The 13,936-nt window shown below is 43.9% G+C and overlaps 1 protein-coding gene across 1 annotated transcript in view; it reads left to right on the top strand.

The window, feature by feature from the left end:
* Nucleotides 1-10,827: 10,827 nt before the first annotated feature.
* Nucleotides 10,828-13,936, top strand: part of ca9 (carbonic anhydrase IX) — a 21,928-nt gene continuing 18,819 nt past the window's right edge. The window contains exon 1 of the mRNA XM_023984660.2: nt 10,828-10,852. Coding sequence (XP_023840428.2) covers nt 10,828-10,852 — 25 coding nt within the window. The remainder of the gene's footprint in view (nt 10,853-13,936) is intronic.

The raw sequence follows: 13,936 nt of genomic DNA, 5'->3' as shown, positions 1-13,936 counted from the left end.
AGGACCACTTGGTGTACGTGGTCTATCCACAGGGGGTACATAAGAAGACTCATGGGACCATAGGACTGCTGGTAAAATGCACATGAGGGGGTACTGCAGGGGTACTCCGGGTAGAGCAAAATTCAGTTGCAGTGGTACAGTAACCGAAAAAGGTTGGGAACCACTTTTTTTTTGTGTATAGCTGGTGTGAACTGATCTGAGGCTAAGCACAGAGTACTGTACATTGTGCTTCTACGCTTTATCCCCAAAGTCATAGGGCTGGTGTAGATTGTCTTGTACAGGCAGTCATGTTGAATGGCTCAAGCAGTGTCGGCTCYAAGTAGCCTCGTCCTACCAACTGTGATGCCAATGGCCGCGTTCCAGGTCAAGCTTTTTTTGCAGTCGTGCGTCTCAGAAGTTTGCTATATGATACGAATGTGGTTTCCACAATGTTAAATGTGATTTTGCGCAGCACGACTGCAATAAAGACAACCTGGTACGTGTCCTATGTCTGTCTTGTCTGGGGTCTGTAGCAGGGCTTGGTGCAGCTGGCCTGACTTCAGAGGCTGATGGCAGAGATGTAAGACTAAAACAGCTTGTGTTAAGATTCCTCTGTGCAAAACACATCACTCTCACAATGCGCCTGGTTAACAAAGTAGCTTTACCTATTCTACACCTGGAACAAGACAAATCACATTTTACACTAGGGAACAGTAACAGGGGGATGTAATCYCAAAACAGAAATAAAAATGTCCTGTTTTCTAGCTTATCTTTGTTCTCCCTTCTAAAAAATGATTCAAAACTGAAAGCACAGGTGCAAAAGGCTTAGTAAATTTAGCCCAATATGTGTGGTACAAAGCATACTGCTAACTGCCATACGACTATGAATGAAATCAATTTACCCTTGCATCATCAGTATGCTTGTTGGAAGTATTTCAGACCTCTGAATCATAATACCGTGCCTGCTAGGCTACTATACGTTATGTTTTTCATGGCAACAAGTCATAGAACCTCAAATGTGACTGGAATGGAATGTATGATTGAACAATAAATTTACATTTAAGTCATTTAGCAGACGCTCTTATCCAGAGCGACTTACAAATTGGTGCATTCACCTTATGATATCCAGTGGAACAACCACTTTACAATAGTGCATCCAACTCTTTTAAGGGAGGTTAGAAGGAAATTGACCCTACATGTAGTCAAAGGTAGGTTTTTAGAGAACTTAATGGTAATATTTTAATTGGTGCTAAGTAATGCATTGTGGTTATAATGCATGTAATACTTGTCATAAGCATATATGAACCCCACTGTTTTAGTAAGTGTCATCTCTTCATGATCCTTTTAATAGGACATCTATTTTCAGTCTGAAGCATTGTAAGGGCTCATACCTGCTTATAACTGGAAATGAAGCATCATACCTGCTTATAACCGGTAATGAAGCCTKCTTATAACAGGTAATGAAGYGTCATACCTGCTTATAACAGGTAATGAAGTGTCATACCTGCTTATAACAGGTAATGAAGCGTCATACCTGCTTATAACAGGTAATGAGGCATCATACCTGCTTACATTAAGTGTGTAGAGCATTACAAACTTCATGTTCAGAGGTGGTTATTCAACAATACATGAACATAGGCTTCTCATTCAGGAGGGCGCAACGTTACAGAATGTTTACATAGAAATAGATTGTGTAGAAGATAAACACATCATGTAGAATCGAGACTCTTCATCATTACATGTCTACGTTGCACCTCACGGAATCAGTCCCATGATTCAATCTGAGTAAGAGACAGTCTCAACAGGAACCTGTTAGAGATGTTAAAAGACATACGTCCCCTCTTGGGAGAAACACTCTTTGATCTTGTTCTGATGACACTTCCTAACGGCAGTCATTTCCCCGTCTGTGGTCGGCACTCTGCGCTAAGACAGGGTAATGATCCCATGTTTGTTGGTGTGTATTTCTGGAGTGGAGGTATTTTGGCGTTTCCAGCAGCAAACTCTGATAATAAAGAATTAAAATACTGGTCAGAAGTGTCCTGTAACCTCTTCACATTGCTTCATCACTCTCCCTTATTGGAATAACTGCTTTTAAAGTCATTCGAGTCTCACTGCTCTCTTACAAGTAGCTCAAATAGTAGGCTACTTTTTTAGTCCTAGAATTAGCCACTGTGAGTCCATAACCTCCTGCTCTCGCCTGTCTGCTTGAGGCATCTTTTGTCTTGCAGTAAGTCAAGATATTTTGTGGCCCTTAGCGTTTGAACAATAGTTAACCCAGGTGCCTGCTGAGAAAAACTGCTGAGAAAAAATATGAGTTTGGCTTATTAAGTATTTAGGTAGGTAACCTTCAAACACTGTTAAGACTGTTTTTGCATAAAGTAGACCTGCCATTAGTTTTTACTGAAATTGTGAAGTAAATGCAGTACGATAGATAAGAAAAGCAGTCCATCATGCTTTTGGTGGGTAAAAAAAAAAGTTCATTTAATTTACAAGTTGCTTGTCTCATCTGTTGTCTCCAGGAAGTAATCCCCTCCGACTGTTTATTGTTATGTTTCTGTAAAGACACTGTTCTCTTCAGTCAGAATGCCCCCCCCCCCTCATTAGCAACATCTGATTTATCTGTCAATGGAGCGAAACGACATCAGGCTTTCATAGAGTCTGCCTGATCTGATTGGAATCACGTCTTATGTGAAACTGGATAGCCTCCTATGTCTGTTAGTTTAGAGGATTCAAAGGTTGACAGTACCGATGGTAGTGACAAAAACATAAATTGTCACTATCTTTTTATTTGTTTGTGAACATAGTTTTACTGTATATGTGTAACCGATGTGAAATGGCTAGCTAGGTAGCGGTGGTGCTTGCTCTGAAACCTTGAAGTAGTGGTTCCCCTTGCTCTGCAAGGGCCGCGGCTTTTGTGGAGCGATGGGTAACGACGCTTCGTGGGTGACTGTTGTTGATGTGTGCAGAAGGTCCCTGGTTCGCGCCCGGGTCGGGGCGAGGGGACGGTCTAAAGTCATTGATGCTGTTGACCCGGATCACTGTTTGCTGCGGAAAAGGAGGAGGTCGAAAGGGGGGTGTCGCTACACTGTCTCAGGAGTTGCTACAGAATCTCTCATAAGTCGGTTGAAATGTGGTGACTGAGACACACACACACCCTTTAAACCCCTATGGCCCTGTGAGACCCCTCTTTCAAAGCCTCTGAGATCTCTTCTAGCCATGGTAGCCAAAATAATTGGAAACTGGGAGTTTTTATACATGACCCTAAGTGTGATGGGATGTTAATTGCTTAATTAACTAAGGAACAACACCTGTGTGGAAGCACCTGCTTTCAATATACTTTATATCCATTATTTACTCAAGTGTTTCCTTTATTTTGGAAGTTACCTGTACGCATGAGGTAGCTTACACACGTTAATGATAGAATAACAGGAAACTGCAAAACCCAAGCCAGACCCCACTACCACAAAAAGCTTATTTCTCTCAAATTTTGAGCACAAATTTGTTTACATCCCTGTTAGTGAGCATTTCTCCYTTGCCAAGATAATCCATCCACCTGACAGGTGTGGCATATCAAGAAGTTGATTGAACAGCATGATCATTACACAGGTGCACCTTGTGTTGGGGTCTGCATTTTTGTCACACAATGCCACAGATGTCTCAAAATTGGAGTGAGCATGTAATTGGCATGCTGATTTGCAGAAATGTTCACTAGAGAATTGAATGTTAATTTCTCTGCCATAAGCTGCCTCCAACGTTGTTTTAGAGAATTTGGCAGTATGGTCCAACCGGCCTCACAACCGCAGACCACGTGTATGGCGTTGTGTGGCCGAGCGGTCTGCTGAATTCAATGTTGTGAACAGAGTGCCCCATGGTTGCGGTGGTGTTATGATATGGGCAGACATACAGTGCATTTGGAAAGTATTCAGACCCCTTCACTTTTTCCACATTTTGTTACGTTACAGCCTTATTCTAAAATTGATTAAATTGTTTTTTTCCTCATCAATCTACACACTACCCCATAATGACAAAGCAAAAACAGGTTTTTAGACATTTTTGCGACAGTATATATATTTTTTTTTAAATATCACATTTACATAAGTATTCAGACCCTTTACTCAGTATTTTGTTGAAGCACCTTTGGCAGCGATTACAGCCTTGAGTCTTCTTGGGTATGACACTATAAAATTGGCACACATGTATTTGGGGAGTTTCTCCCATTCTTCTCTGCAGATCCTCTCAAGCTCTGTCAGGTTGGATGGGGTGTGTTGCTGCACAGCTATTTTCAGGTCTCTCCAGAGATGTTCGATCGGGTTYAAGTCTGGGCTCTGGCTCAATCCTGACTAGTCTCCTGGTCCCTGCCACTGAAAAACATCCCCACAGCATGATGCTGCCACCACCATGCTTAACCTTAGGGATGGTGCCAGGTTTCCTCCAGACGTGACGCTTGGCAGTCAGGCCAAAGAGTTCAATCTTGTTTTCATCAGATAAGAGAACCTTGTTTCTCAGGGTCTGAGCGTCCTTTAGGTGCCTTTTGGCAAACTCCAAGTGGGCTGTCATGTGCCTTTTACTGAGGAGTGGTTTCCATCTGGCCACTCTACCGTAAAGGCCTGATTGGTGGAGGGCTGCACAGATGGTTGTCCTTCTGGAAGGTTCTCCCATCTCCACAGAGGAACTCTGGAGCTCTGTCAGAGTGTACATCGGGTTCTTGGTCACCTCCCTGACCAAGGCCTTTCTCCCCCGATTACTCAGTTTGGCTGGACAGCCAGCTCTAGGAAGAGTCTTGGTGGTTCCAAACTTCTTCCATTTAAGAATGATGGAGGCCACTATGTTCTTCGGGACCTTCAATGATGCACACATTTTTTGGTACCCTTCCCCAGATCTGTGCCTCGACACAATCTTGTCTCTGAGCTCTAGSGACAATTCCTTTGACCTCATGGCTTGGTTTTTGCTCTGACATGCACTGTCAACTGTGGGACCTTATATAGACAGGTGTGTGCCKATTCAAATGATGTCCAATCAATTGAATTTACTGCAGGTGTACTCCAATCAAGTTGTAGAAACATCTCAAGGATGATCAATGGAAACAGGATGCACCTGAGCTCAATTTCAGGTCTCATAGCAAAGGGTCTGAATACTTATGTAATTAAGGTATTTCTGTTTTTTATTTGTAATAAATTAGCAACATGTTCATAACAGTTTTTTCTTTGTCATTATGCGGTATTGTGTGTAGATTGATTATATATTTTTATTATTTAACATTTTTATTTAACTAGGCAAGTCAGACAAGAACAATTATAGATTGATGAGGCCATTTTTAAAAATGTAATCCATTTTAGAATAAGGCTGTAACGTAACAAAATGTGGAAAAGGTCACGTGGTCTGAATACTTTCTGAATGCACTAAATATTACGGACAACGAACACAATTGCATTTAATCTATGACAATTTGAATGCACAGAAATACCGTGACGAGATCCTGAGGCCCATTTTTTAAAAGGTATCTGTAACCAACAGATGCATATCTGTATTCCCAGTCATGTGAAATCCACAGATTAGGGCCTAATGAATTTATTTAAATTGACTGTAACTTAGTAAAATTTTGAAATTATTGCATGTTGTGTTTTTATATTTTTGTTCAGTATAATAGTAGTATTATACTGCCTAAGATCACCATGCACAATGCCAAGCGTTGGCTGGAGTGGTGTAAAGCTCAACGCCATTGAACTCTGGAGCTGTGGAAACACGTTCTCTKGAGTGATGAATCACACTTTACCATCTGGCAGTCCAACGGACAAATCTGGGTTTGGCGGATGCCAGGAGAACGCTACCTGCCCCAATGCATAGTGCCAACTGGAAAGATTTTATGGAGGAGGAATAATTGTCTGGGGCTGTTTTTCATGGTTCGGGCAACAGTTTAGGGAAGGCCCTTTCCTGTTTCAGAGGTCCATAAAGAAATTATTTGTCAAGATTCGTTTGGAAGAACTTGACTGGCATGCACAGAGTCCTGACCTCAACCCCATCGAACACCTTTGGGATGAATTGGAACGCCGACTGCGAGCCAGGCCTAATCGCCCAACATCAGTGCTCGACCTCACTAATGCTCTTGTGGCTGAATACTGCAGGGACTTGCTTCCAATGTTCCAACATCTAGTGGAAAGCCTTCCCAAAAGAGTGGAGGCTGTTATAGCAGCAAAGGGGGGAACAACTCCATATTAATGCCCATGATTTTGGAATGAGATGTTCGACGAGCAGGTGTCCACACACTTTTGTAGTGTATCTTGCTCGTAGAAATGGAGGAGGCACGTGCATTTTGGGATAGAATATGTTCTGGAACTATCCACTATTGATCTTAAAGAATAAAGAGTGCCTTCCACTGGCCAACCAACATCCCTCTTATAGCAGAAGGTTATGCTAAAGCTGGGCTTATCCAACCACCACTGGCCAACATCTAGGCTACCTGCTTTAGTCTCAACCATATACCAATTTGAGAACAATTAATGAATGTACTTCCACTCACTGTGATCATCCAAAAACCTGTATTATATTAACCTGTATATTATTATATTAACCTGTATATTATATTATTCCCCAGGGGGAAAATTGTTTCAGTTGAGCTGTTTAGTACATAAATGGCTCTTTTTTGGTTGCTTTATTTGGAAAATGGAACATTGAAACTGAATGCATTTGAATTAAGTCACAAATGTCTTTGTCACTACTTACAAAGGGAGGCCAGAAGTATGATACTTGTATAAGACATTTATGTCATTAACCAACCGCGTTGTTGCTCCTGTAAAAGCATTGGGTCGGCTAAGTCAAGCGGAAGCYTTGCACAGTCCACGGGGAATTGGAAAGACAGGAGTTATTCATTAAAACTTCCTTCAGGAAAGCGTGAAATTAATGAGGGATTACAACGGCAAACGTAGCTTTTAATCCTATTTATATCAGTGTAAGGTAGTGTCAAGTTACTACTACAAGTTATGAAATCRGGGCACCAGTSCGTTATTGGACAAAATGRGTCTTAAAAAGACCTGACTTAWGAGTTATTTTAACAATAACTACAAAAGATAAAACTAGAACATTAGCTTAACTTGGTCTATCTGAAGGTATAGTGAAATCTATAGAGCTGTTAGAATGGTGTGGTACCAGAAACAACACACTTGTAAAAACAACATTTATTAAACAATAAAACAAACCAACAATACACAAGATAAAATGGTACAGAATAAAGGAAAATTGTTTTGGGATAGTGATTTTCGACAAAGCATTCAGGCAGTGCTTCTGGGGACACGGACAGTTTCTGAGCATTGAATAGGTAGGTAGGACTGGAGCCTGATTGGATAGTGCAGAGCTTCTGCTCATTGAGATGCAGTGCCTTAGACCGCTGCGCCAGTCGGGAGCAGTATCAAATATCAAAACGCAATTAGCTTATTTCATAACCTGATTTTAATTMAAACCAACTTTAATGAGATAAAAGATAAGAAGTCAGGTCTCTAAAACATTCACAGTAGTTATAGTTCTCCAGGGASTGGCTCCCGAGTGGTGCAGCGGTCTAAGGCACTGCATCTCAGTGCTAGAGGCATCACTAYAGACACCCTGGTTTGAATCCAGGCTGTATCACAACCGGCCGTGATTGGGGGTCCCATAGGGCGGCGCACAATTGGCCCAGCGTCGTTATGGTTTGGCCGGGGTAGGCCGTCATTGTAAAATAAGAATTTGTTCTGAACTGACTTGCCTAGTTTAATAAAGGTTAAGTAAAGGAAGAAGTGAATGGAAGTTTCAGGGACTTTTTACTGTAGCTGTCTGGTTCCTGGGTKTCATCCAGGACATACACTCTGCATATCTCCTTTGTTATGCAAACGTAGAATAGTCTTCCATTGAAAACAGACCATTAGGCTACTTCCTTTGTTATCCAACCACAGCCATTTGGCAGCATTCTAATCTCAGTCTAATCTCCATTTGAATGAGGGGGAGAAGGGTTCTCAGCTGGGTGCCTTCCTGGTTAAGGTGAAGCCATTGAAGTAGAATGGGGGGCCTCCTTCCTGGTGGAAAGGTGTCGCCTTCTGTGATTTTGGAGATTGGGCAGCCTTCTCCATTTTAGTGTTAATTTGTAGATTGAGAAATGCAGATTGAGAGAAGGTGTCCTTCCTGGCCAGACKGCATGGACGAGAGGGGTGGTGGGGGGGCGACTCCGTATTTGAGATCTAGTGTTGCAGCGTGACGTCGCTACATCAGTCAAAAGCATGTTTTCTCCAAATACCGCTCCAGCACAGTGTGAAGAGAGGTAATTTAGCTGCTTGTAGTGACAGAGAGTAAACCACTGGGCACAGACCTCAATTCAACGTCTATTCCACGTTGGTGGCAACAATGTTGATTCAACCAGTGTGTGCCCAGTGCGAAACTATTGTGTGATAAAGAAACAAGTATATTGTAAACTGTAAATAACTTTTTCCCCCTCACAAGCAGAACCTGAGAAAGCGACCTAGCTGCACCTGCCTGTCGAGCCACTAGGTGGGGGCTGATCCCCATTGTGATTCAGGAGGATTAACGGCATTTGTCCAACTCTGTAGCCTCGTGCTTAGTGTCCACCCTGAGATTGGAAGGTTGTGAGTTTGATCCTTGGCTGAGCTCCCTGCCATCCAGGACCTCTATATCAGGTGGTGTGAAAAGAAGACCTGTAAAATCGTCAAAGATCCCAAGCCATAGACTATTTTCTCTGCTGCCGCACTGCAAGAGGTACCGGTGCATCAAGTCTGACACCAACAGGCTCTTGAACAGCTTCTATCCCCAAGCAATAAAACGGATAAATAGCTACACGGACGGACCGAGTTTACCTTGTATCTTTTATTGACCTTTTATTTCAGTATTTACACTGTCTCTATGCACACTCACAGGACCCTACACACTCACACACACTGTCACTCCAACACACACACTCACAGGGCCCTACACACTCACACACACTGTCACTCCAACACACACACTCACAGGGCCCTACACACGTCACGCACACTGTCACTCCAAACACAAGCACAGCAGCTCACAGGGCCGCTCGCACAGCTTCCACGTGGACACTGTGACGCTGGGCCACGACACAGGACGACACTCACCACACACTGTAGCTTGGCCACACATAACAGCACAAACACGCACGTTCCATTCAGTTGCTCAGCTCACACATTCATGATGGGGTCACACACGGGCATAGGACTGAACTCTACCACCCACTGACCATGACAATTATCGCGCTTGCTATCTGGCTGTTTATCTATATCCGTGTGCTAGTCGACCCTTACCTCGCCTATACATATCTACTCGCATGCACGGCACGTATGCTGTTCCCCTTACCCCCTATACATAGTTTCTACCGCTCATCCGGCAGTATCCTGGTCGCGCCTTACCCTCTACAATATCGTGACCGTCTCATCACTCGCCTCAGTACGCCGTGCGTCCGCCTTACCGGCCCTATACATATGCTACCGTCCGATCAGCACCACCCAGTATCCCTGCGCCACTTACCCCTATAGCATATGCACCGCTCCATCACCCCAGGTCAGTCGCTCTGGTGCCCGTTACTTTCGCCGCCGTATAGCACTATCTACCTCCATCACTGCCATGTATCGTGGCGTCTGTCGAATAGCCGTGGTACGCCTATAGCCATACTCGTAGCGGGCGGCGGCCGGTCCATCCCCTGCGCACGTATCCTGTCGCCCTTGACGAGCCTATGCATATGCTATCGAGTCCATCCCGTTTATCCGGCCCCGAGTTATCCCTGTCACTTAACCCTCTTATGACATATCTACCTTCCATGGCACCCGAGGTACTCCCCTGGTCACCTTACTCTGTGGTATTGGCGCTGGCCGCGGGAGGCGTGGGGGTTTGCGCGGCGGTGTGGGGGCGGTCGGCGTGTGAGCCTTCTTGGTGGGCGGTGGCCTGGTGGTGACTTTGAGGGGGGGCCTATCATAGTTACGCTTCGCATCCCCCCGAATCTCGCCTGTCCCCTTACCCCGATATACATAATCTACCTGCATTCTTCCAGTGTCCCTGCCCCTTACCGCTGGTACATAGTCTACCTCCATCTCTCCAGTTCCTGTCCCTTACCCCTGGTAGCATATGGCTAGCCTCCATCACCGGCCGCCTCCATATCCCTGTCACCTTACCCCTATACATAATCTACCTCCATCACCCAGTATCCCGTGTCAACCCTTAACCCCTATAAATAATCTACCCGTTCCATCACTCCAGTTCCCCTGCACATGTAAATATGGTATTGGAACTGGACTTTTAAATATTGCCTGTATATAGTATACTTACTTACTTATAGTGTATTTCTTATCTCTTCTTTCTTGTGTTTTTTTTCTTCTTTTTTTCTAGTAATACATTTATTGATTATTCATTGTTGGGTTTTGAGGTTTGCAATAAAGGCATTTCACTGTACTTTGTGCCCCTGCGATAGACTGCGGTCCTGTTGAGGGGGTGTAGTTGTACATCAAGCTCCGTCATGCTACAGAAACCTGCGAGATAGACACGTAGCGTCCTGTTTGAGGGGGTGTAGTTGTACATCAAGCCTCCGTCATGCTAACAGAAACCGGCGAATCGACTAAGCGTCCTGTTCGAGGGGGTGTGTCAGTGTGTGACATCAAGCTCCGTCATGCTCAGAACCGGAGATAGACTGCGTCCTGTTGAGGGGTGTAGTTGTTACATCAAGCTCCGTCCATGCTACAGAAAACCGGAGATAGGTTCCTGTTCTCATGAGGCAAGGCTACTTACCTGCTATTTTTCTTCTCTACCTGAGTTCATTATCTTTTCATGTGCATGCCAGGGCTGACCTCAAATGTTGATCTCCCAAGCATGCCGGCGCAACGCGGCAGCCCCAGTGAGTGATTCGTGATAATACGCGAAGAGATTAGGGAATGGAAGAAGGCGGAGGCGATGAGATGGGGTAGTTATTAGGGAGTGCCATCGTGCACAGACGGAACGAACGGGGATCTCCCTGGTTGAGTGCGGCCCCCCTGTCGCCCAGATGCCCTTGTGGGTCCCATACTTTGTGAAAACGGCAGTTCAGATATGCATGTAATTTTGATTGATGAATGCAGCAAGCTACCTCTATATATATATAAAGTGCCTAAACAGGAGATATGAATAGCCTCATGTACTGTAATCTTAGAGTAGGATCAGTTATCTATGGAATGAATCTGTATGCGTGATTTATTTATTTTATTTTATTTCTCCATTATTTTACCAGGTAAGTTGACTGAGAACACGTTTTCATTTACAGCAACGACCTGGGGAATAGTTACAGGGGAGAGGAGGGGGATGAATGAGCCAATTGTAAACTGGGGATTATTAGGTGACCATGATGGTTATTGAGAGATGGGATCATACCGATCCCTGATGACCTCCAGCTTGAGATAGACTCTGCTCAAGCCCTCGAGGGCCAAAGTGTGTGTGTGTTGCAGTGGGAAGGCATGAATTCCACAAAGGGTGAATGTGGCTTCCACAGAATAGGGAGTAAGAATGACACATTTTCTCCTGTTGCAAAATGCTAATTTTCCCAGAAATTATTTGAAAAAAAAAATAATGTTTCAATATTGCAGCTAAATATTGTTGGGGTTGTTGTTTTAAATTATTTTTTATTATTAGGGTTGTTATTGGGGTTGTTATTGGAGTTGTTATTGGAGTTGTTGTTATTGGGGTTGTTGTTGGGGTTGTTATTGGAGTTATTGTTATTGGGGTTGTTGTTAGGGTTGTTGTCAGTGTTGTTATTGGAGTTGTTGTTATTGGGGTTGTTGTTAGTGTTGTTATTGGGGTTGTTATTGGAGTTGTTGTTATTGGGGTTGTTGTTATTGGAGTTGTTGTTGGAGTTGTTGTTGTTAGTGTTGTTGTTATTGGGGTTGTTATTGTTTAGCAAATTAACACACATAGATGTGCAGATGATGATGTGCAAGTAGATATACTGGTGTGCAAAAGAGCAAAATCAGAGCATCGGATCAGTAAGCTGCTCAGGTAGCTGATGCTTAAAGTTAGTGAGGGAGATATGAGTCTCCAACTTCAGYGATTTTTTTGCAATTCGTTCCAGTCATTGGTAGCAGAGAACTGGAAGGAAAGGCGGCCAAAGTAGGTGTTGACTTTGGGGATTACCAGTGAGATATATCTGCTGGACCGCGTGCTACGAGTGGGTGCTGCTATGGTGACCAGTGAGCTGAGATACGGCAGAGCTTTACCTAGCAAAGACTAGACGACCTAGAGCCAGTGGTTCTGGCGACGAATATGTAGCGAGGATCCAGCCGACGAGAGAATACAGGTTGCAGTGGTGGGTGGTATATGGGGCTTTGGTGACAAAACGGTTGGCACTGTGATAGACTGCATCCAGTTCGCTGAGTAGAGTGTTGGAGGCAATTTTGTAAATGACATCGCTGAAGTCGAGGATCGGTAGGATAGTCAGTTTTACGAGGGCATGTTTGGCAGCATGAGTGAAGGAGGCTTTGTTGTGAAATAGGAAGCCGATTCTAGATTTAATTTTGGATTGGAGATGCTTAATATGAGTCTGKAAGGAGAGTTTACAATCAGACACCTAGGTATTTGTAGTTGTCCACAAGTCAGAACTGTCCAGAGTAGTGATGCTAGTCGGGCAGGTGGGTGCGGGCAGCGATTGGTTGAAGAGCATGCATTTAGTTTTACTAGCGTTTAAGAGCAGCTGGAGGCCATGGAAGGAGTGTTGTATGGCATTGAAGCTTGTTTGGAGGTTTATTAACAGAGTGTCAAAAGAAGGGCCAGATGTATACAGAATGGTGTCGTCTGCGTAGAGGTGGATCAAGGAATCACCCGCAGCAAAAGCGACATCGTTGATTTATACAGAGAAAAGAGTCGGCCCAAGAATTGAACCCTGTGGTACCCCCATAGAGATTGCCAGAGGTCCGGACAACAGGCCCTCTGAKTTTTGACACATGGAACTCTATCTGTGAAGTAGTTGGTGAACCAGGCGAGGCAGTCATTTGAGAAGCGGTGATTTACAGAGCCGAAAGCTTTGGCTAGGTCGATGAAGACGGCTGCACAGTACTGTCTTTTATCGATGGCTGTTATGATATCGTTTAGTACCTTGAGCACGGCTGAGGTGCACCCGTGACCAGCTTGGAAATCAGATTGCACAGCGAAGAAGGTACGGTGGATTGTTGTTAGAATTGTTATTGTGGTTGTTGTTGGGGTTGTTATTGGTGTTGTTGTTAGGGTTGTTGTTGGGGTTGTTATTGGTGTTGTTGTTAGGGTTGCTGTTGGGGTTGTTGTTAGGGTTGTTATTGGTTGTTGTTGGCATTGTTGTTGGGGTTGTTGTTGTTGGGGTTGTTAGGTTTGTTATATGCGGTTGTTATTGGGGTTGTTGTTATTGGTTGTTGTTGGCATTGTTGGGGTTGTTAGGTTTGTTGTTAGGGTTGTTATTGGGCTTGTTGTTAGGGTTGTTATTGGGGTTGTTGTTATTGGGTTTGTTGTTGGGGTGGTTGTTGTTAGGGTTGTTAATGGGTTTGTTGTTATTGGGGTTGTTGTTGTTAGGGTTGTTAATGGGTTTGTTGTTATTGGGGTTGTTGTTATTGGGTTTGTTGTTATTGGGGTTGTTGTTAGTGTTGTTATTTGGGTTTTTTTTGTTGGGTGGTTGTTGTTAGGGTTGTTATTGGGGTTGTTTGTTGGGGTTGTTGGTTATTGGGTTGGTTGTTGTTGGTTGTTATTGGGGTTGTTGTTATTGGGTTTTTTTGTGGGGTGGTTGTTGTAGGTTGTTGTTGGGTTGTTATTGGGGTTTGTTTTATTGGGTTTGTTGTTGGGTTGGTGTTGTTGTTGTTAGGGTTGGTTGTTGTTGTTTTAGGTTTGTTGTGTTGGGTTGTTGTTAGGGTTTGCCAGTGAACAACTGTGTAAGTAATAGTAAAAATCCCTGGCTTGTAGTAAATGTGTTTATCTTTCAAAGTGGTAGTTA

Source organism: Salvelinus sp. IW2-2015, linkage group LG4q.1:29 (genome assembly GCF_002910315.2).
Source record: "Salvelinus sp. IW2-2015 linkage group LG4q.1:29, ASM291031v2, whole genome shotgun sequence".
Lineage (NCBI taxonomy): Eukaryota > Metazoa > Chordata > Actinopteri > Salmoniformes > Salmonidae > Salvelinus > Salvelinus sp. IW2-2015.
The sequence above is the reverse complement of the archived record's forward strand: the minus strand, read 5'-3'. Positions and strand labels throughout refer to the sequence as shown.